The sequence below is a fragment of the Bos grunniens genome, chromosome 21 (genome assembly GCF_055505025.1).
Source record: "Bos grunniens cultivar Pamir isolate PY7600 chromosome 21, Bosgru_T2T1.0, whole genome shotgun sequence".
NCBI lineage: Eukaryota > Metazoa > Chordata > Mammalia > Artiodactyla > Bovidae > Bos > Bos grunniens.
In genome coordinates, this window is record NC_141185.1 from 38,931,299 (window position 1) to 38,953,190 (window position 21,892).

At 49.9% G+C, this 21,892-nt stretch overlaps 2 protein-coding genes and 1 long non-coding RNA gene across 9 annotated transcripts in view; 2 read left to right on the forward strand and 1 right to left on the reverse strand.

The window, feature by feature from the left end:
- The window catches only part of ETFA (electron transfer flavoprotein subunit alpha), a 69,655-nt gene extending 64,834 nt beyond the window's left edge, over positions 1-4,821 (forward strand). Inside the window, exon 12 of the mRNA XM_086364004.1 lies at positions 4,524-4,821. Coding sequence (XP_086220130.1) covers positions 4,524-4,562 — 39 coding nt within the window. The 3' untranslated portion in view covers positions 4,563-4,821. The remainder of the gene's footprint in view (positions 1-4,523) is intronic.
- A 1,788-nt stretch (positions 4,822-6,609) lies between these two features.
- Positions 6,610-20,994, forward strand: LOC147349438 (uncharacterized). Its single transcript, XR_015149830.1, has 2 exons — positions 6,610-6,783; positions 20,284-20,994. It is a non-coding gene; the product is annotated as an uncharacterized LOC147349438 (long non-coding RNA).
- The window catches only part of TMEM266 (transmembrane protein 266), a 124,086-nt gene continuing 117,239 nt past the window's right edge, over positions 15,046-21,892 (reverse strand). For all 7 annotated transcript variants that reach the window (XM_086363989.1, XM_086363987.1, XM_086363990.1 and 4 more), the window contains 2 exons: positions 17,912-17,974; positions 15,046-16,291 (listed from right to left, as the gene is read on the reverse strand). In XM_086363989.1, the coding sequence (XP_086220115.1) occupies positions 15,693-16,291; positions 17,912-17,974 (662 nt within the window). In that variant the 3' untranslated portion in view covers positions 15,046-15,692. The remainder of the gene's footprint in view (positions 16,292-17,911; positions 17,975-21,892) is intronic.

Consider the following 21,892-nt stretch of genomic DNA (forward strand, 5'->3'; position numbering starts at 1 on the left):
GATGGCTGGTTGAACAGAGAAGAAGATCCAAAGCACTTCTCAAAGCCAAACTTGCACCAAGAAAAGGTCATGGTCACTGGTGGTCTGCTGCTGATCTGATCCACTACAGCTTTCTGAATCGTGGCAAAAATGTTACATCAGAGAAGTATGCTCAGCAAATTGATGAGAGGTATGGAAAACTGCAACTCCTGCCGCTGGCATTGATCAACAGAAAGGGCCCAGTTCTCATTGACAACACCTGACCAAACATCGCACAATCAGTGCTTCAAAAGTTGAACAAATTGGGCTGTGAAAGTTTGCCTCATCTGCCATTTTCACCCAACAGCTTGCCAACTGACTACCACTTCAAGCATCTTGACTACTTTTTGCAGGGAAAATGTTTCAACAGCCAGCAGGAGGCAGAAAATGCTTTCCAAGAGTTTGTCAGATCCCAAAGCATGGATTTTTATGCTACAGGAGCAAACAAACTTATTTCTCATTGGCAAAAATGTGTTGATTGAATGGTTCCTATTTTAATTAATAAAGATGTGTTTGAGCCTAGTTATAATTTAAAATTCATGGTCAAAAACTGCAATTATTTTTGCTCCAACCTAATAATTCTGACAGAAGAGCAGACAAGGTGGCATAGTGAATACACTTCTCACTGGAGCTACCTTCTATCTTTAAAAATCAAAATTTTAAGGTATAACAGCTTAAAAAATATAATTATGCAAATTATGAATGAAAATTAATTATTATCTATTTGGGATTAAGATCTTAACATCATAAATCAAATAACAGCTATGTAAAAAGGACTTTTTTAGACCAAATTTTTGTTTAAAAATTTCAAACTGTATCACATATAACAAATATAGAAATAGCTATTGGACTAATAATTCCCTAAGGTATATCGCATCCACCAAATTTCATCATGTCTAGAGTAAAACTGTATATGCATAACGTTTTATTTTCTTTTATTTATTTTTTCACTTCGCTTTTCAACAGTCATATGAGTTAGAACAAATTTATTTTTTCTTCATATGACAGAAGTAACATGGTACAGTAATTGCAAGCTTCATTTCATATTCTGTCTTGGGCATATACTAATTAAATTATCTTAGCAAACTTACTTAATCTCTCTAAATATAAGCATTCTCATAAGTAATATAAATATTACCTTATAGTGAGATTTACTGCACTTAGTTTAGTCTGCGTTAAATATTCACCTACCTGTTTGTATTGCTCCATGCAGGTACATAGTAGGTGCTTAATAAATGGTGAATCTCAGAATCAGAGTTATAGGACAGAGGGAACCACCTGACTGTAGTTTTGTTAATTTTTAAAGATATAATAACTTTACTGGGCTATAATTCACATATCATAAAATGTGTGCTTTTAAAAGGTACAGCTCAGTGTTGTTGTTTTGAGTATATTCACAGAGTTATGCATCCATCACTGCTAGACTAGGTCTAATTGTGTCTACTTGTGCTAACATTTTCCTCACACTGAGAAGAAACCCCATACCTATTCGCAGTCACTCCCTATTCACATTCTCCCCAGCCACTGGCAACAGCTAATCTCCTTTGTGTCTGTAGATTTGCCAGTCCTGGATATAGAATCATGTAATACATGGTCTTTTGTGGGTGGCTTCTTAACATAATGTTTTAAAGGTTCATTGTTGTAGCAGCACTTTATTCCTTTTTATTGTCAAGTAATAGCCATTGTATATATATGCCACAATTTGTTTATCCACTTATCCATTGATGAACTTTTGAGTTGTTTGCACTTTTGGCTGTTATAATTAATGCTGCCATGAGCATTCATGTATGAGTTTTTGTGCACTGTTCATCTTTTTTGGACACATATCTAGGAATGGAATTGCTTGTATACTTTTATAACTGTGTGTTTTACATTTTGAAGAACTGCCTACTATTTTACAAACTCATTGACCCATTTTACGTTCCTACCAAATAATACACAAGGGCCCCAATTTCTCCATACAGTTGCTAGCACTTGTTATTAGCTTTTACTGTAGCCATCCTAATGGTTGTGAAGTGGTATCTTGTTGTTTTGATTGACTCTTTTTTTTGGATGACAAATCATATTGAGCATTTTTTGTGTGTACTCTTTGGCCATTTGTGTGTCTTCTTTAGAGAAATGTTTATCCATGTTCTTTGTCCATTTTTTCATTGAATTGTTTGTTTTGTTGTTGTTGAGTTGTAAGATTTCTTCATATTTTCTGGATGTTAAACCCTTATGAGACCCTTAGTATGTTTTCTAAATACTTTCTCCCATTTTGTTGGTTGTCTTTTCACTTTCTTGATAATATCCTTTGATGACAAAAGTTTTACATTCTGATGAAGTCCAGCTCATCTGGTTTTTGTTGCTTATGTTTTGGATGTCATATCCAGGAATCTATCGTCATAACCCAAGGTCCTGATGATTTACCCCTACGTTTTCTTCTGAGTTTTATGTTGTTTAACTAGGTGTTTGATCCATCTTAAATTAATATTTGTGTATGGTATGAGGTGAGGGCATAGCATCATTCTTCTGCATGTGGATATCCAGTTGTCTGTCTCTGTTGGAGAGACTCTTGTGTCTGCATTGATTAGACTTGGCATAACTCCTATCTGTTTAAACCTTTTTCACCTCTCTCCAACATAGCCATTCACTACAGTCGTTCTAGTCCCTTTACTGTCTCTGGAACCTACAGTGTTTATCCGTTTGCCTCCTCATTTTTTGCCCAGAATCTTTTTTTCCTCCATGTTAAATGTTCTGATTTTTCCTAGTCCATACCAGACTCAACTTACGTCAGGATTCTTGAATTCAGAGCTTTTAATGCCATTCTCATCCTCTTACACTACAGTATAAGATGAGCAGGTTTCTAATCAAGTGGTTCTTAGGCCTCTGTCTCTTCCCTTCTTGTGGCCAGGAATCAGGCCTGATCCTCTCTATTTCCCATAGTGCTTATCCTGAGGAAATACTAAATAAATGAGTGAAACATAGTTGCGCTGTGCCTTATATCAGTACATGGTCCTTTTTGAGACATGAATTCACTGTCATCTGGTCTTACTGAGTAGGGAGCTGCCTCTGCAGTATCTAAAATAGAAAAAAAAAAAAGAATTCATATCTTTCAGTGTGCTGAGGCCATTAGATACTCAGTAAACTGAGCTGGCATGTTGTTTTCCCTAACCAAGGCATTGTTTGGTATGCTTGGGAACAAAAATGATATGGAGCATGGAGAGAGAAAGACCCCTCAACCCTTTTGGGGGGAGTGCAGCAGGGGGACTTTCTGTAAGGTTTTTAAAAACTATGTTCTAAACCAAATTGATGTTTTATTTAAAAGAAGTTGGGCCCTAGCCCATTTTTCATGAAACATGTAGGTCCCACATGAGGCTCGTTTAGCATGTCATCTATGTGACTGGCAGAAGCTCATGGTCTCTCCACCGAGGAAACTGGGGGAAATGGTGCCAGCACTTAATGCTGCCCCTGAGCTAATGCCTGCTGGCTCCATGGTAAACACGGGCCTTTTAATAGGCTGGAGACAAAGTGACATTCGGAAGAAACAACATGTCGACAATTTCCTTAATAAATTTTGTACGAACACATTATTTCCACCTAATGGAAATGTAGCTCTCTTAAATAATTGAGAGGCTATATTCATCAGTGGCAAGTTCAGCTGGGATCTTTGTGAGCTAGGGCAGTCGACAACCCCTTGGAAGCTGAGTAATTGATATTTTACACGAGTGGCTAGGCTAGTTTTCAGGCAGGCCCTGTGTGCTCCTGCAGCCCCCACATGTAGCCCTCCTCTGTGACCCAGGCTGTCACAAAGCAGCTCCACACCGAAGCTCCGGTTGCAGCCACTGAACTGCCCAGGCCAGGGGTTAGTAATGAATCCTTTCTAAAGTGGGAGCCAGCTTGGTCAGTTTCCTTCACTGTGGTTTCTTGCTGTGTCTGCTGAGCAGCCACTGCGTTAGCACAAGGCCTTGGTTTTAGTAAAGAGCAATGATGGGTGACGTCCAGCATGCAGCTCATTTTTATGTGCCAGAAGATGGTAACGTGCTGAGGAATAACAACTACAGTGTTTGTTAAGTGAATGATGAGTGAGTGAATAAACAAGTACTAGAGGAGGCTGACAGGAGTCGTGACTAAGCAAGAGACTGAAGGTAGGGCAGGACTGCAGTGAGGGAAGGAAGAGTGCCGGGGAACACAGAGGTCAAAACATACACTGTTCTCAACAGACAAGAGAATCGGACTTCCTGTTCTCAGGGGCGCCTTTCTGAGGTCTGGGGTTGTGTCACAAAGGCTTCCAGGCCATGAGTGGGCTTTTGGCTCTGCCAACCACTTGTCCCATGGATGGGGAGAGAGACTGGGAAAACAGGGAGTCCTTGGGAAGGCAGAGGGAGGGGGCACTTTGTACCTCCCGTACCTCCTGGTGATTCACGTTGTTGCTTTTGGCCTTTTTGTACTCCTTAGGGAGCTGTGACCTTATCACAAAGAAGACTCAAATTGTTTAATTATTATTATTTTGTTTTAATTTGCAGGTTGTTCCTGAAATGACTGAGCTATTGAAGAAGAAATGAGTCATGACCATGTCTTAGGACGAAAATTGTATCAAAGTATATTCAGCTGAAATCATAGAAATTCATGGCTAATATAACAATCATCGGAAAGTGTGGAGAGCTACATTTCATAATTTGAGGAAAATTTCTAACAGACACCAAATGCTTTTTTTATGGGGTTATTATTATTTCTTAATTATTTGTGGTTCTAAACAGTTATTTTTTTGAAATTTTATAGCTCTGTAATACATAATAAAGCCTTTCCATAACTTTAAAACTATTACCGAAATATGCCTATCTTTGTAAAGGAAGAGAGATAATTGAAAAAACAGGAGTGAAAATTATTATTTACTCTTGCTGGTGTTGTTCATGGATGGCTCTGTATTTTAGATAAAATTATAAACATGAATGTTCCCACCAGTCTAATCAACATAATCCAGTTGTTGAGACAAGGGAACTAGAGTGGTGAATTTAGAGTTAAAAAAGCATGGCCACAAAGTATGAATATTATCTTAAATATATTCCAGTCTCTAGAAAATCATAGCTAATGGGACAAAAGTGCACCAGCCTTAAACCTGAACCTGCTGAATGTATTTAGTTGACTTAAGTTGATTTAATTTTCCATTTCATTTTAAGATCTTGGCAGTTTACAGTTCTTGGTGTCTATAAATTAGAGGCAAGTGGAGAAGGGGCCACATTGGGACAGTATGGCCTCTTATGCTAACAGATAGCTCAATGCTATTGTAAATGTTAAAAGTCTTGCTCAGAGATGGCTCTGGCTTTTCTTTCGCCCTCCTGGTGGCTTCCTTTGGACTGTCTTAGAAAGCAGCCAGGCATGCACGTCGGCCACATGTGCGGTGAGTTCTAGCACTCTCCCATGCTGCCCTAGGCGGCCAGGCGCTTGTGTGAGTGCAACCCCAGGAACAGAGGCTGGTGAGGTCTGGGCCAAGACTGCAAGAAGGAGTGGGCAGGGATCTGGGGTCTTAGAAAGGCCAGGAGTCAGCAGGCGAGCTGAATGAAGAGCACTGCCATGCTGAAGCCGAGCCACAGAAGGTATAGTTGGTGACAAGAAAGATGGCAGGGAAGAGATGGGAAGTGACTAGTGATATACAAAGGGAGGGAGCAGAGGGCCCTTAGTGTGGCCAGCCTGGGGCTGATTAGTTGAATCCTTTTTTGATGCGTTATATTCACTTTCTGTGAAACACCCTTTGAAGTTAAATGTCACTGGCACTTCTGCCTTCTTGTAATGAAGTGAGAGGAGCAGCCAAGTAGTGCTCAGTGTTAGAACTGTAGGACCCTAGGTTGCAGAGCTGAGGGACCATCCGGCTCAGCCCCCTTGTACAGAGAGGGATCCTGTGGCACAGAGAGACGTGAAGGAGCTAAAGTGACTTGTCCAAGGCCATGTAATTTGAATTTCTCTTGCAGAAGTAATACCTGTATCTTGTTGCTATCTTTGAGGCTCTTCCCAAGGAGGCTAACCTTACTTGGGGCCTTTTCCATTTACGCTTCATCCCTGTGGGAAACCATAACTGGGGGGACAGGAGAGGAGCAGAAGTGGCGGTTGCAGAGGTGCCCAGTGTATACAGGGTGTGCCAGTTCAAGAAGGTCCATCCCAAGGGGTGTCTTGGTGTGGTTCTTAGCCTTGGGGTTGAACTGTTTGGTCTTTCTCCCTTTTGTCTTCCTCCTGTCACAACTGTCCTGCTCCAGCTTCAAGCAGCTGTTCAGTTAATTTACTGGATACAATTTATCATCATCATCATAGCATTAAGTAGGGGCTTCCCAGTAGCTCTGTGGTAAAGAATCCACCTGCCAATGCAGGAGACCTGGGTTCGATCCCTGGGTCGGGATGAACCCCTGGAGAAAGAAATGGCAACCCACTCCAGTATTTTTGCCTGGAGAATCCCATGGACAGAGGAGCCTGGCGGGCTATAGTCCATAGAGTGTCAAAGAGTCAGACACAACAGAGCAACTGAGCATGCACGTGGCGCTTACTATATGTCACATACTAAACCCCTTCAGTCCTCACAACATCTGTAAGATAGATGCTATTCTTATCCCTGTTTTACAGATGAGGAAGCTGAGGCAAAAAGAGGGTATGTAACTTGCCCAATTTCAGACAGCTTACAAACGAGAGCCATGATTTGGAACCAGGAAGTTTGGCTTCAGAGCAGTGGCCTCACCAGTGTGTGTTTCTGCCTCACCTCTGCTGGAGGAACAGGGAGTGGCTGCATGGTTCCCTCAGGTAAAGGGCACTCTGTGCCTGGTCCCAGGTGGGCGGGGCACACACTCAGGATCCTAGTGGAGGAAGAGAGTTCGTATCCTGGGCTTGTCTTTCCAGCAGGAATTTGTTCAACTTAGAAGCCCCTTTAAGTACCCACTCAAAGTTTACCTTCAAAAGGAAGTTGTGTGAGACTGGGGCAAATTGTTAAAAACTACCATCTATGCCAGAAGGTACAATTTGAGATGCCCCCTTTTTTTTTACTTGTTTAGTGTTCTTTGGGAAACCAAGCTGTCAGTTCCAAATGACAGCCCTACATCTTGGCTTGAGGATTGAGCTGTAGCTCTGGAAGCAGTCTAGGCAAAAGTGTTAGGAATAGCTTTCTTTGGGGTTTGTGTGTATGCTTCCTGCCTTTCTCCCCTAAGACCTTTGAGGTCTTAGGTTAATGTCATACAGTCCCCAGGAATTTGGCTAATTTGTCAGAACACGAAGTCCCTGAGAGGGCAGGAGTATGTGTGTAGGAAGGCAGCCATGTGAGGGCAGAGCTGATAGGTTCTTGAGGTCGTTTAGGTCAAGCAGATACTGGGAAAGACTTAAGGCAAAGGGAGAAGGGGACGGCAGAGGATGAGATGGTTGGACAGCATCACTAACTCATTGGACATGAATTTGAGCCAACTCTGGGAAAAAGTGAAGGACAGAGGAGCCTGGCGTGCTACAGTCCATGCGTTTGCAAAGAGTCACATGCAACCTAGCAACTGAACAATAAACAACCTCCTTACTATGGACAGTGAGGGCCCTGGTCTCAGCTCTCTGGCAGTTGAGAGGGTACAGAACCCAGCACTTCCCTGGTCTCTCCGCAGTACATCGGGGCATATTCCCTTGGAGGCTCCCTGGCTCACCCAGCAGCTGTGCTGTGTGGGACTCTGGAGCAAACACCTGGATGTCTGGTCTGGCCACTGCACTGAGGTAGCTTGTGGTCCTGATGGGGAGAGCAGCTGGCTGCTGGGCTCTGAGAATACAGGCTGTTAGAGGCATAGCCCTTGCCCTCAAGATCTGCAGCTAGCAAGGAAGATGAGATGAGACCCAAGTGATTAGAAAAGCAGATAGCATGCAGTCAGCATGAACTGCACATACAGGGAGGGCTCCTTCAGGGGGCCAGCTGCGGTTATTCCTCAGGGCGTGGAGGTGTTAACATGAACACGAGAGGCAGAAGTAGAACAGATGAGAGTTCGCATGCCTGCTTGAGGGAGTGACGGGCGGAAACACAGTGTCGGGAGAGGGGTTGAGGGTGACAGGTAGTTAAGGCCAGATTGTGGAGGACATTGGCTGGTAGGCTGAGGAGTCTGTTGTTTTTCCTCATGGGTCAGTGGTTCTCAAACTTTGCCCTCAAGGAATACTGCTGTTTCAGGAGCTGTGCCAGAGATGGTACTGTGAGAGCTCCTGATTTGCAGGAAAAATTAATAGAATTTCCTAATCTAAGTCTTTCTTGCATCCTTTTTTCTAAAACTCCAGTTGCTGCTACATCTGATCCTACTATAATCAGGTTCCAAAGTGAATGAACTGGTAACAAATGGGTATTTAACTAAGGAGGTCAGTGGCCATTGGCCCTCCACAGCTTTTGTTTAGTGAACAGGTGTTGAGTACTTAAAAATGCTCTCTGCTGGTTGTACTATTCCTTGTTTATGTGTTAGAATTAACCGTGTCAGTATATCCAGAATCTTCCACAAAGAGTGGCATGACATCCTGAGGCCCTGCCACCTGAACAGGTCTTTGGGAGCACCCTTCTGGCAACAGGGAGATGGATACTATACTAGCCTGTGTTGAGGAAGGCCTGTTACTTGATCTAGAGGAATAACATAAGCTGGTGGAGTGTTCAGGACAGACAGAGAGAGGAAGAAAAGATGGAAGCGATTAGGAGGCTGTTGCAGGAATCCTCTGGCCTTATGCCCTGAATAGGTTTGACTGAAAGCTCTTTGGGTACAGAATGGGTCCCCTGAGACTATGGAAATGGGTCCGGTGTTGTGGGCGAGGCTGGCAGAGAGTGGGGCTCGTCCTCCCAGGATAGCGCGGGAGCCACGCTGCCGGCAGAGCCTGGGCGTGTCTCTACTGGGCTGGGAGGCTTTGAATGAAACCCCAGCCGTAAGAGCTCTCTGTGCTGTTTCTGTGAGAAAGGGGAAGTCAGTTTGGTTGCATTTCACACCATCTCTCACGGGGCTGAGAGAGTTTTTGTTTTTGGTTCGTGTAAAAATGTGCTTAAGAGGCTAGGAAACCCAGAGAACAGTATTGATTATAACAGATGGATTTGGTTAGCTGTTGCTGAACGAAAGGAGACTTGACTGATAACCTTGTTAAAAGCCCATTTAGGGTGATATATTGCTCCAACTTGTATAGCCCTAGGGTTTAAAAAATATTTTGTGGGGCACCCACATGAAGAAGAGTTGCTGATAGTCCTTGGTTTATAATAGCACTCTCATGCAAGTTACCGCTCAGAGGTGGGAAGGGTAGGAAACTGAAGAAGGCAGGCTCTCAGGAGAAGTGATCTGCCCCAGGGCATAAAGCAGGTGGCAGAGCTGGACACAAACCAGAATTCCGGCAAATACTACTTGTTAAGAACCTACTAGGTGCATTATCTTTCCTTCTCTAATACAACAGTCCCCAAAGTGGGCATCATCACCCCTACTTTCTGGAAGAAGAAATGGGCTGAGCAGAGGCAGTGGTGAGATATGAAACCTGAGCTGACTCCAGGCCTGAAGAGCTTGGCCTTTGCACCGGGCTGCCCCCCAATATATTCCAGCTTCTCTAGGACTCTCTCCTCTGGTTTGCATTGTCTCAAAACAGCAAACTTGTCATAGAAGCATGAAAGAGTGATGGGTGATAGAAATAGGAATTTATTGGGAAGGAAGCTGGCGTTTACTTTCTTTGGTGCCCGGATTGGTGAGTAGTCAGGCCATGGTGAGGTTTTCTCTGTCCGGGCTTCCCCATCTTTGCCTCCCACAACTGGTCTCGTGGTTTTGGGCACTCGAGTCCGGCTTGGAGGGCTGTTTCCCTTCCCAGTGTGGGGGCTGCATGGGGAACTGTGAGGTCTGGGACCTGGGCTGAGCACTGAGTGGGCTGCTCACCAGGACACTGGGGTTCTCATCCTGGTTCTAATATGGTCTCAGGGGTGCCCTGGTCACATTCCTTCTCCTTTTAGGCTTCATTTTCCTCATCTGTAAAATGGCAAATTGCACTTGGTAATCTTCCAAGATACCTTCAAGCTTCAACCTGTGTGAATGTGTTGGCAGATATCAAACAGCTTAGGAAAATGGAGACAAGAACCACTTTGGAGAGCTGTGCTGAGTGCTTTACAGACATTATTTCATTTAAGCTTCATAATAACCCCACGAGGTATTGTAGTGTTCTCCACTCTCCAAATAAGAAAACTGAAGCTTACAGAGCTTAAAACGCTTGGCAAAGGATTCACAGCTAGTGAGTGGTGACCTTAGGCTGAAGTATACCCTCAACCACATGCCATAACCTGAGTTCCTCTCTGGGAACACGGTGTGTGTGCATGCTAAGTCGCTTCAGTCATGTCCAACTCTGTGACCCTGTGGGCTACAGCCTGCCAGGCTCCTCTGTCCACAGGATTCTCCAGGCAGGAATACTGGAGTGGGTCGCCATGCCCTCCCCCAGGGGATTTTCCCAATCCAGGGATCAAACCTATGTTTCTTATGTCTCCTGCATTGGCAGGCAGGTTCTTTACCACTGGTGTCACCTGGGAACCCCCTGGGAACACAGAGGATGTGTTCCTAGTCCAGCCTGACTGGGACCAGTTGCAGTGAAGGGGAGAAAGATGAGACAGCTGAGCTGAGTTCAGTCAAAATCAACCAATAACGAAGCATATCCCAGGTGAAAGGCCCAGCGTGGCCAAGGCACAGAAGCACCAAGAACATGACGCAGTCTGGACTCCAATCCCTCCGTCCCCTTTTAGCCTGATTCCGCCATTCTAAACCATTCTCTGCTGAGGGAAGCAGGGGGCTTTGTACTGGATCTGGTCTGTACACTGGCTTACTTTTGTGGCATTTAGCAAACCCAGGTCCAAGAACACCATGCCTCTTCTTTATGCAGTGGAGGTGGAGGTGAGCCTACCTAGTTATGAGGCCTAATTGATGTTGGGGAGGCTCCTAGAGCGCTTGGTGAAAGGTGCCCTGTAAATCTCAGACACTGAAGAGTTCTGCCACATTCATCACAGTGTTTAATGTCCTGATTGATCTCCAGGGTAGTCAATTTCATTTGCTTGTTTCAGGATGAATAGGCAGCCTGCTCCCCTATGCTATAGCCTGGGGCTCTGCATAAAATTATGCCAGCGCTGTCTCTTTGGTAGTTTGCAATAAATTTAGCAGCAAATGTTCCATCATTTTCTTTGGATAATTAAATTAACTATTCACCAAGAGACAATACTAAACTTTTCAGTGCTGGAGCAAAGGGAAAAAAAAAATTCAGAGTAGTTATGAATTCATCATTCAGTTTATGCCATGGAAATGTAGGTTTGGGGTTTATACTGGGAAAAGGAGAGGAAGGCAGATAAGGTGCCTCCCGGAACAGCAGTGCTTTAACTCAGGGTGACTCTGGGGCATTATTTATGGGGGAACCAGTGGGGATATATGAGCAGGGTGAGCTCAGGAGGAGCAGACAGTGCCTGGGAGTGGGGGTGGGGCACACGTCCTCTCAGCCCCTTCAGCCACCCTCTTCTCGCACCAAACTATCAGCAGCAGCAAGTGAAATAACTGAGCTTGTCCTGGGCAGCCTTCCCCAGAACTGCTGAACGTGGATAGGGAGCACAACACCCAGGCATCCATTATTAATAAGGATGATGTCTGTTTGTGTCTCCCTTGAAACATTCTCAAAGGGCTTTCCCTTCCATTATGTCGTTAGCTATCCCAGCAGCCCTCACAGGGGTGGGTGGGGGTGGAGGGATGAGAGTTGTTATTCCTGCTGTACAGGGCAAGGATGCAGATCCATGGATTCGCTGGGGGCATACAGCAAAACAGAAACGGGGTTGAGCTGAGAATCTGGGGCTTTGGCACACACCCTGTGTGCACCACAGCAACTGGGTGGAGGGTGGAGGTGGGGTATCCCTGAGATGTCCTATCAAGCCCCCAGAGTTGTTGGGTATCCTTGTTAAGCAACTCTGTGCAGGGGTCCTGTTGATTTGATAGAAAGATGTGCTAAGTCACCTCAGTCATGTCCGACCCTTTGCAACCCTGTGGACTGTAGCCCATCAGGCTCCTCTGTCCATGGGATTCTCCAGGCAAGAATACTGGAGAGGGTTGCCATGTCGTCCTCCAGGGGATCTTCCCAGCCCAGGGATCGAACCCGCATCTCTTGCGTCTCCTGCTTTGGCAGGTGGGTTCTTTACCACTAGTGCCACCTGGGAAGCTTCTTTCTAAGGTGGCTTCCTTGGACCTCAGCTCACAGAGAGTACAGCCCCACTCTTAGTCTCTTTAGAGACGAGGAAATCAGAGAGGAATGTGGGGGCAGCACCAGGGCAGGAGCTTCAGTCAAGAGCCTGGCGTTGAAAGGTGTTGCTGAGCTGAGAGTCACGGACGGAGTGAACAGCCACCATGCTGAAGGGAATCCCAGGCCACTGGCCTCTAATTAATTGTACAGGATCTGTGAAAAACTCGTCTGTGTGACCTGATCTGAACAACCTAGGTTTGGGTTGGAGGGCTGATTGGAGAGGAGCCGGCCATGTCACTCAGGGAAGGCCTTACAGCTCCCCAGTCCCGGTGGACTGTGAGCCAGGCCTGCAGGGTTCTGACCACGCTGCCCTGGGGGCCGGCCACCAGCATTGCTGACTCTGAGCCTTGTCTTGGCTGCCAGGTTTGGCACGTCAGGGAGCCAGCCAGGCCATGGGACTGGCTCCTCTCCAGCTTCAGTGGCAAGGCGGAGCCGGGAGGCTGGCCCTGCGGGAAGGGCCACAGGGCTCTGCAGGGAGGGTGGGCAGGTCCCTCCAGCCTGAGGAGCCATGCAGGCTGACCGCTCCCTCTCTGGCTCTCCTGATGACACCTGGTTTAATTCCACGAAGTTCGGCTTGCCACATCCAGCATGGCATCTAATCCCAACAGACCTGGGTTTGAATTCTGCTCCTAGTTCAGCTGTATGCCCTTGGACAAGTCATTTCATAAATCATCCTCTGTCTCTGTAAAGCAGGGAAGACAGCACCCACTTTGCAAGACTGTGTTAGAGAGGGAAGACCGCAAAGATCCCCCCAGCACAACAGCAAGTGAGTAAGTGGGAGCCATGTTGTGCCCACCATCTTGTTGGCTTACAGGAGGCAGCAGCTGCTACTGGGCCCGCCTCCCTTCTGAGTGAGCCCCAGAGGGCGCTGACTGAGCAAGTCCACGAGCAAGGAGCGGGTCTTTCCCAGAGCGGCAAACCTCCCAGGGAGGGCTCGGGCTCCATCTCCACTGGCGCCCAGCTGCCCACCAGCTATAACTCTGGGCTATGGCACCCGGGGGAACCGTGAAAGCCAAAGCTTTTACTCTCCACCTCCTGCTCTCCAGGCTAAGACTCCACCCCGCGCCTGTCCTCAGGCAGGTGAGTGGCTTCCTCTGTCTTGCGCGCCCTCTTCCTGGTGACTGTGGACTCTGTCCTCAGAGAGGTCAGACCACGTCTAGTCCCCATCTGCTTGTGCAGCAGCTCTGACCCTGCTACTGCCTGGGCAGGCGGGAAGGTAACCGTGAGTGCTCAGGCAATTTCACCTCACAGCAATCTGTAAATGCCCTAAGAAACCAGCTGTTAAAAGTGGGACTCTTCTGGGTGGGGAAACTGAGGGAGAGAGTGGGGCCACTTGCCTATCATCTTACCCCACTGCTCTCCTCCCAGCCCTTTTCTCTGGAGAAGTCCAAGCAGAGGTGACTACCAGCTAGCCATGGGGGTCTCACCTCCAGCACAGGACAGGCTCATTTACTTGACTGGGTGGCCAGCACTAGCCCATGAGCTGGGGCAACGGGAACTCAGCCAAGAGGGCATCACGGCTCAGCAGGCTGAGCCTGGCCAAGGAGGGTAGCTGTTTCTAGTCTAGCAGATGCAGACCACTAAACAGATCCCGCAGCTCCTGCCCTAGAGATTATAAATCATGTAATGCCCTCCAGCCCATATGTGACAAACCCAGGAGTGACCACTTTGCTTTCAAAAGCTCTACAGCTTGGGAGCCCCAGCACCTAGCACACTGCCAGGCAGATATGAGCTCGTTTCAGTGCCTCTCTTGTTAGTGTGTAACCTCAGGGAAGTTTCTTAAACCTCTGAGCCTTGGGTCGTACACCTGTAAAATGGGCCCAGTGATACCACCTCACAGGGCCACTGGAAGGGTTAAAGGAGCCCAAGGGGGTAGAGGCCTTACAAAGTGCTCAGTCATGGCAGCTGTGAATAACTCTGCTGCTGGTGATGGAATGCCTCAGATTACACCCCAAAACAAGCTCCATTTGACACTGTTCCCTTTAACATCTTTTTTGACAAATGCTGATCTTCCCATGAATAAGGAGAATGTTTTTTGTGGCCTGGGGGCCGGCAACCAGCCCATTTAGGAGCAGTGACCTCACCAAGATATTCATTTGAGGCAACGGGAGCCCTTGAATTGAAAAATAAAATTATCTTCCCTTTTTCTTCTGGGCATCGAAAACAAAACATACTCATAAACAAAACCCCTTGGAGGCTCTTCAGCAAGGGACACACTGATCAGGCTCAACAGCCCGGGTTGGAGTTTGGGGAGCTGACACACTGGTGGAGGAGGTGGGGTCAGAGGCTGGGCCTGGGCCTCAGCAAGGCTGTGAGGGGTCTGGGGCAGGGGCCAGCATCCCCAACTGCTCATGGGGAATGAGAAGGGGGCTAGCATTCATGCACACGGCCGGGTGGATGGTGACACCCGGCTGGGAACCTAGGAGGAGCAGCAGGCTGCGAGCAAGACCTCTTGCTCAGCTTTGGGCCTCTTGAGATCCCTGAGGAATGGAGCCCTGGGTCAGGGAGCTGTGTCTGGGAGTTGCTGGCAAGGAAGACAGAATTCTGAGCTCCTCTGTGGTGGGGAGGAGAAGGTGAAGAGAAGGTACTGGTCCAGAGTCACACAGCCAGGCAGTGTGAGCGCTTCCCTCCTGGGGTCTAGGGCTCCTCTACAAAGGCCTCAGGGATACCGGAGAGGAGCTGGCGGGCTTCCTTGGTGGATTTTCAAGGCCAACCCAAGCCCAGAGAAGCCACTCTGGGGTCCTCACCTGGACTAGCAGCCAAAGGATCACCTCTGCCAACGGGAAGTCTCAGTGCAGGTGGTTTTTATTATTAAAGCCAAGATTGGAAAATGGCTCTCACCCCCACCCCGCAACCCTCCCACCCTCCTCCAGACCCATCCCTTTATGTCCCCAGAAGGTGGAAACTAGATTTGTCTCGAAAAGACTCAGAAACGCTCATGCCTAAATGAGAGAATGAAGACAAATGAGATAGGCTCAGATGGTGGTCTGTGTGATTGTGTGGGCTCCACCCGGGATTCCTGGAAAAGACGGCTTGGGGGTGGGGCTGGAGAGCCCCTGCTCACAGTGCTGTTCCCGAGGGTCCAGGGTGGGCGTCGGGAACAAAGGCAACGGAAGAGGCTGAGCTGGCCCCCACGCTCTACCCTGCTGAAGCTGGGCCACAGGCTGGTTTTTGTAAAAGTGGTTTTAAAAAAAAACCCCAGCCACGAGCACCACCCTCCCCTGAGCAGGGTGAGAGGAGGCGCCAGCTCTGGGCTTTGAGGTCTGAGGCGTGTGGCCTCCTGGCCTGGCGTCACCTCCCTGGAGGCAGGCAGCACCCTGAGGGAAGCCAGGAGGGCTCCTGGGCCCCTCATGTGACCCTTGGTGGCCACCGGGGCCCCGGGGGAGCATCGAGATGGCTGTCTCCCCGCCTCCCTCCCAGCCTGCCTGGAGGCTCTAGGCTTCAGGGACCCTGTGCAACTTCTGCTCTTTGGATTCCAAAGATCTGAACTTTTCCTCCAGCACAGGCGCAGCCGGCTGGAAATGGATGACAGGCTTGATCTGAAAGACGGTGAAGCCCTCCCGGTTCTTCTGGTTAAACAGACTCACCCTGTGCTCCAGCTCAGGGCTGGGCTGGGCTGAGCCCTCTGGGCTGGGCTGGGCAAGGGGGGCGGAGTCCAAGGCCCTCCGGGAGGGGCAGGGGTCCTCCGACAGTGGGGACAACAGGTCCTGGACTGTGGCCTCTGCCGTATGCTGCTGAGATGGCGGCGGGGGCAGCGGCAGGGCGGAGGGGCTGGGCCTGGGGGACGGCTCCTCGCGGGCGGCGCTGCAGTCCGTGGAGGAGCCCAGCGTCTGACTGCTGTCACTCTGGGCCCGGGTGCCGGAGCTGCGCGTGGAGCGGGTGGCACTCTCGGAGCTGGCGCTGGCACCGGTGCCTTCGCTGCCGAGCTTCAGGGGCACGTCGACGGAAAAGAGGTCAGACGAGACGTTGGGCTGGTGGATGTCGATGGCGGCCGTGGTGACCACGCACACAGCTGGCTCTGGGACGCCGCTGTCTGCAAGAAAGGAGGGGTGCAGGTCACACTCCACCCTGGCTGCACCTCTGCACCCTGATGCGGGTGGGGCTAGATGGTGGGGGTGAGGTGAGTATGAATGGATTTGCTGGGAGAGGCCTTGGGAGATGGTCCAGGTTTCCAATATGCGCCACCTGCCCTGAGGGAGAATTATGCCTCCCTATCAGGTGCAGACATGTGACGGGCCTCAGCCAGTCACCTGCAGGAAGTGACCAGTGGCGTTTCCTGGAGAAGCTACATAAGCCAGCTGTGCTCTGCCCGTGCGGTCAACACTGTTCCAGAAGGCACGACAACTGTTCTGTCTGCTGGGAGATAGCGTAAAGTAACAGCCTGGCCAAAGAGCCCCTGGCCAGTGTCCCTGGCCCTTTGTTGATTTATTTAAACCACTCAAATGTGGGGTTGTTGTCACTGGGCACAGCATAACCGAGCCCATCCTGACTAACTCAGCACAGTCTGCTATGACAAGGAATCTGAATGTCATGGTCATTAGGACTCCAAGTTTTAAATGGGTCCAGCGTGAGACTCATGACCAGAGCTGTGCCCTCAGAAAACTGCCGAATTTTTATAGGATGCATTGTAAGTGGAGGGTGGAGGACATCCCAGAATGTCTTCGCTCTAAGTGAGAAGTATCAAGGGCCTGAATTACAGTAGGCGTAGTGTGGGCAAGGTTTCTCTCTAAAGTGGTACGGAGAGTAGGCTGGGGGAGAGGTTCAGGCTAGAGATGATGGTCTTTGAGATCAGCAGGTTGGATAAGGCTTTGGAAGAGGAGAAAGGGAGGGAAAGAGGCCTTAAAGGGGCTAAACTGCAGAAAAGATGAAATTCAGATGTATTCAGGATGACCCACACTATAACCTTCTAGCCTTAGAATGGAGTTTACAAGGATTTAAGGGCTCAGCAGTAAAGAATCTGCCTGCAATGCAGGAGGCCAGGTTCGATCCCTGGGTCAGGAAGATCTGGAAAAGGGAATGGCAACCTACTCCAGTATTCTTGCCTGGAAAATTCCATGGACAGAGAAGCCTGGTGGACTGCAGTCCATGGGGTTGCAAAGAGTTGGACACTACTGAGCAATGAACACTTTCACTTTTCAAGGGCTGTGAAACCCAAACCTTACAAGACTCAAGACACTGGCTAAAGAGAAACAAGACCCTGAAGGACTGAGTATTATTTTAAAACTCAACCTTTCTCATATGAAAACCACTAGGTCCCCTGAGACTTTCTGAAGTGCAAGAATGAAACATAAACAAGGACATGCCCAGTGCCTGTTGCTTCTCACACCCAATTATGCATTATCTCACCCCCCTCACGCTCATCCTGAAAGGTTCTCAGGTTGGGAAGTGCTGAGGTCATTAATTCCTAGATTCCAGCCCCTTTCCACCCCAGGGTCCCCCATGCACATCTTGGAGCACTCCCATCCCAGCACTCGAGCTCAGGTGCCAGAGTTTGCTGGGAACTCTGCCTGCGGCTATGGCTCATAGGGGCCAGGAGATGGACAGCCTGGTCGAGCTGTCCCTGGCCTGGATGTTAGGGGTTGCCAGGGTCACCTCTGGCGTGGGGCCACACAGAGGTTCTGGTACCCATGGAATAGCACCAACACAGACTTACCACTGCTGGGCCCATTGTAGTACTGGCTGATGTAGCTGTTCATGTCATCTTTCACCGTGGCGTCTGTGGAGGTGAGGACAGAGAAGGGTGAGTGAGGGTGAGCTGGACAGTCCAGGAGCAGGGGCTGTGGCCAGTTTGTGCTCCTCCCCCCAGTGTCTCTACCCCCATCACCACGAGGAGGCACTGGTCTCCCACAAGCTCCCTGCCACACGGTTCCTCCAGGGGGACCACATGGCTCATCTGCCCCAGTGCTGGGCTGGGTACCAGGGACCCAGGTTCTGATGAAGCATCCAGCTTGCTGTGTGATATGAAGAAGCCCTTTCCTTCTCTGAGATAAGGGCCTGGAAATAGTCCTTTGGGGCTTTCCCTGCCTGGATAGCCTGAGTCTCTGAATCCATGTGAGTTTCTCACAGTCACCAGGAAAGCTCTCCTCAGTGCAAAAGCCTGAGTGCCGTTTCAGCCGCACACAGCCAGCTGCAGAGGCAGATCTTGGACAACAGCGCCCTCGGTCTTCCACACTGCCCAGGAATGGACGCAGGCGCTGGGCACCCCCAGCCGTGCTCCCAGCACCCTGCTCCCAGCACATGGTGGGTGCTCAGTAAAGAGTTGCTGAATGAATAACCAATGAGAAGGTGTAAAGCTGTCCAGGTCTCAGGAGATGGCATGGGAACAGGGTCTCAAAGAATTGGTTCGTTGTTCTGATGGGGTGGGAAGGGATGAGAGAGGAGAGATAACTTGAGAGAGGCCTGAGCATGGTGAGGGGCGGGGGTGGGGAATGGACAGCAGAGGACAGGAGACCCCAAAGCCATCCTAAGGAGCTCTGCCTTGCCCCAAGCACAGTGAGGAGCCACAGGAAAGTGTGAACAGGCTCAAGTGTGAGGCACTCCCGAGGGTGCGCTGAGTGGCTGGGAAGGTGTCAGGCTGGACGGGAGACAGAAACAGCAATGCCCAGGGGAGGGGAGACAGGTCCTGTTGAGGCTGCAGGCGAGGATGGGGGTCTACACCCCCCAGAAGCCTCGGTCTGCAGGTGATGGAACCTGCTGCTCTCCGTGGCCGCCCTCCTGACACACCTGAGATCACTGCAGAAGCCTGTCTGCCCTGACACGGGGAGGCCGGTGGCGGCAACACAGCAACCTGGCTCTTAAAAGCTTTTTTGGCCTCTCTTGATCTTTAAATGCCTGTGGCCAGAGGTGTATTCTGCATTAATGCCTGAGCTGAGGGAGGGGCCCCAGGCTGGCTCCAGGCCCTGCTTCAGGATCAACCAGCAATGCGCCTCAGAATCAGACAGCAACACTCTTCTCCATGGCTCTTCATAATTTATGTTGTAAATGCTGTCTAGCCCTGCAGGCTGCCCCGGGAAGTGGGAGGAGGCCGGTGTGACTGCTCCTGGCAAGCAGTTCCAGGGCCACCAGGTCCACTGGGCCAGAGAGGTCTGGTCACTGATCTTGGTTTTATCCTGAGGGACCTGCAGTGTGGCTGTCGAGGGCCATGTCACAAGGGCAGGACAATAAACTCAGCTAAAGTATCCACAGACCGGTGAGTCCCACAGGGGCTCACGTGCAGGAGGTGGCCTGGCGTGAATGAGAAACACCCAGAGCCTGGGTTCCTGTGCTGCTACTGGGCAGGTCACATCCCCTCTCTGGGCCTCAGGTTTTCCATCTGTACCATGTACCATGGGGGAGCGGGTGGGGCTCTTAGAGACCGTGACAGCCAGGCTAGCTGGCTCCAGGCCCCTCAGCCAGCCCTGAAGTTCAAGAGGTGAGAGAGCAGAGTGGGAAGGGACCGGAGCCATCGAGGAACCGCACTCCCCCCGACCCCACCCTGTGTGAGCATCCTCTCAACCCCTGCCTGGGCTCTGCCCACCATGGCCTGTGCCCCTCACAGAACGGGCCTCCTGCCTCTCTGTTGAGCAGCTCTAATAATCAGATTCCTCTGTGCTCAGTTGGGGTGGCGTGCCTGGCCCTCCACCTCCAAGGAGCACAGGGCCTCCTGGGGACCTCCACTCTGTGATCAGGCAGCCAGTCTCCGTCTCTTTAGGAAGGGCCCACTCTGGGAGGCCTTGCAGATCTGGGGATCTGGGTCCTGTCCCCACATGCCTCAAGGCCACACCCCACTTCTCCTTACTACATGACAGACCTTCCAGCACTTACAAAGTCCTCACATCCTTCCCAAAATGTCTCTTCTCCTGAGAAACCCCTGTCCATGCTTCACTCCTCCCTGGTTTTCCAGCCTCTCAAGTCACTATGGGCTCCAGATGTGACCAAAACAGGGGAAGGGAGGCAGGAGGGAACTGACTGTCACTGTGTCCTTCAGAGCTCCAGACTGCGGATCGGGCACTTCACACAGCAACTTCCTTTCATCTTGCTTAACAGGTGGGTCCTCCTGGAGATCTGCTGGGATCTTCCCCTCACAAAGCCTAACATCCTCCAATCGGGTTCAGCAACCACCCTACTCTGCTGACTCATGAGTCTGTGGCCAACACGGATGCCCAGGCCAGGCCTCCTCTGCAGGCGCTGGGGCCAAGCCAGCCAGGCCTTCACCAACCATAGCCGTGTCGGCTCCACAGAGGACTTCACATTTATCATCACAGGCAAATGTCAGCTTGTTGGTCTCAGCCCAGAGCCTGCTGAAAGCATTCTGAATCTTGATTCTGTCTGCTAAGGTATTCTCTCTTGTACCTCAGTGTTGCCTATTCAATTGAGGATGCTCAATCTTCATCAAAGCTGTGGATAAAAGTAACCCGAGCCAGGTGACCTTCAGCCCAGACATCTCTCAGCTTCTGACTGCTCTGGCCAACCGGACAGCTTCTCCTGGATGACCTCCAGCCACCTCTGACTCAACGTGTCCAAAAGAGAACTCAGTTTCTCCCCCACCTCCACCTTGGTGAATGGTACCCTGGGACCCTGGTCATTTCTCCACGCTTCTTCTCCATTCTTACCAGGAATTCAGCTCCTGCTGAACCTGTGACCAGTCAAGGGACCCCCAGATGCCCTCTGCCATCCAGCCTTGGGTCAGACCTCACGCTTTTCCCTTTGGCCTCTCATCATGCTTGCAGGGATTAATAAACGGGATTGCTCACTCCATGGATGTACCTGACACAGAACTTAGATCTCCAGGCGGCCACTGCAGGCCTGTCTAGTCTGCATTTGTTCCCTCTGCTCCAAACCTGTACCCACCCAGAGGCCTCAGAGTGAGTTTCAAGACAGTCAGAGCAAGGCCTTGCCCAGGCTTTTCCAGCAGTGTTGATCGCCACCCACACCCCCCTACTCTCTCTGCTTCAGGCAGGCCCCTTTCTCCACACTGACCACTTGGGCTGGGGCTTTGTCCCCTCCCACACAGAAGCCACATTTTACTCAGAGTCTCGCCAGCACTTAGCATGGGGCTTGGTGTATGCTACCCACCAATAAATAGGATGACTGGACAGTGACTGAGGCTGGGTCGGGGCCTGCAAGACCTCCCTGGACCATGCCCCTCAGGCTCTGAGACACTCCCTGCACCATGCAGCACACAGCCTTACTCTTGGTCTCTGGTACTTCCTGCCCAGAGACTAATGACTGCTGGTGTCTGGGAGCCTGCAGGGAGGGAATGCAGGCAGGCAGGCATGGATGCATGTGGCCAGGAAGAGGCCATCAGTGAGCCCCGACATGGGGCTGCCCACCCTCCATCTAAGAGAACCCCTGCCCCAAGGTTTGCTTTGATTTGGCACGAAGGAGCCCTAAGGCCATGTAGGAACTGCCGCACAGGAGGACTGGGTTGGCTGACCCTGGAGGGGTGAGAAAGAAGGGCTGGTACAAACTCAGGCTCCAGGACAAAACAGCCCAGGTGCCAACCCCAGCTCTGCAGACATCTGGTCTGTGTCCTTAGGCAAATCCCTCGCCACTCTGAGCCTCAGCTTCCTCAGTAAAATGGGAATAAGAAATACCTGCTTGCTGGTGAGCTATACGTTTCACTGGGATGATGAAGGTCAAGTCTAACCTGGGT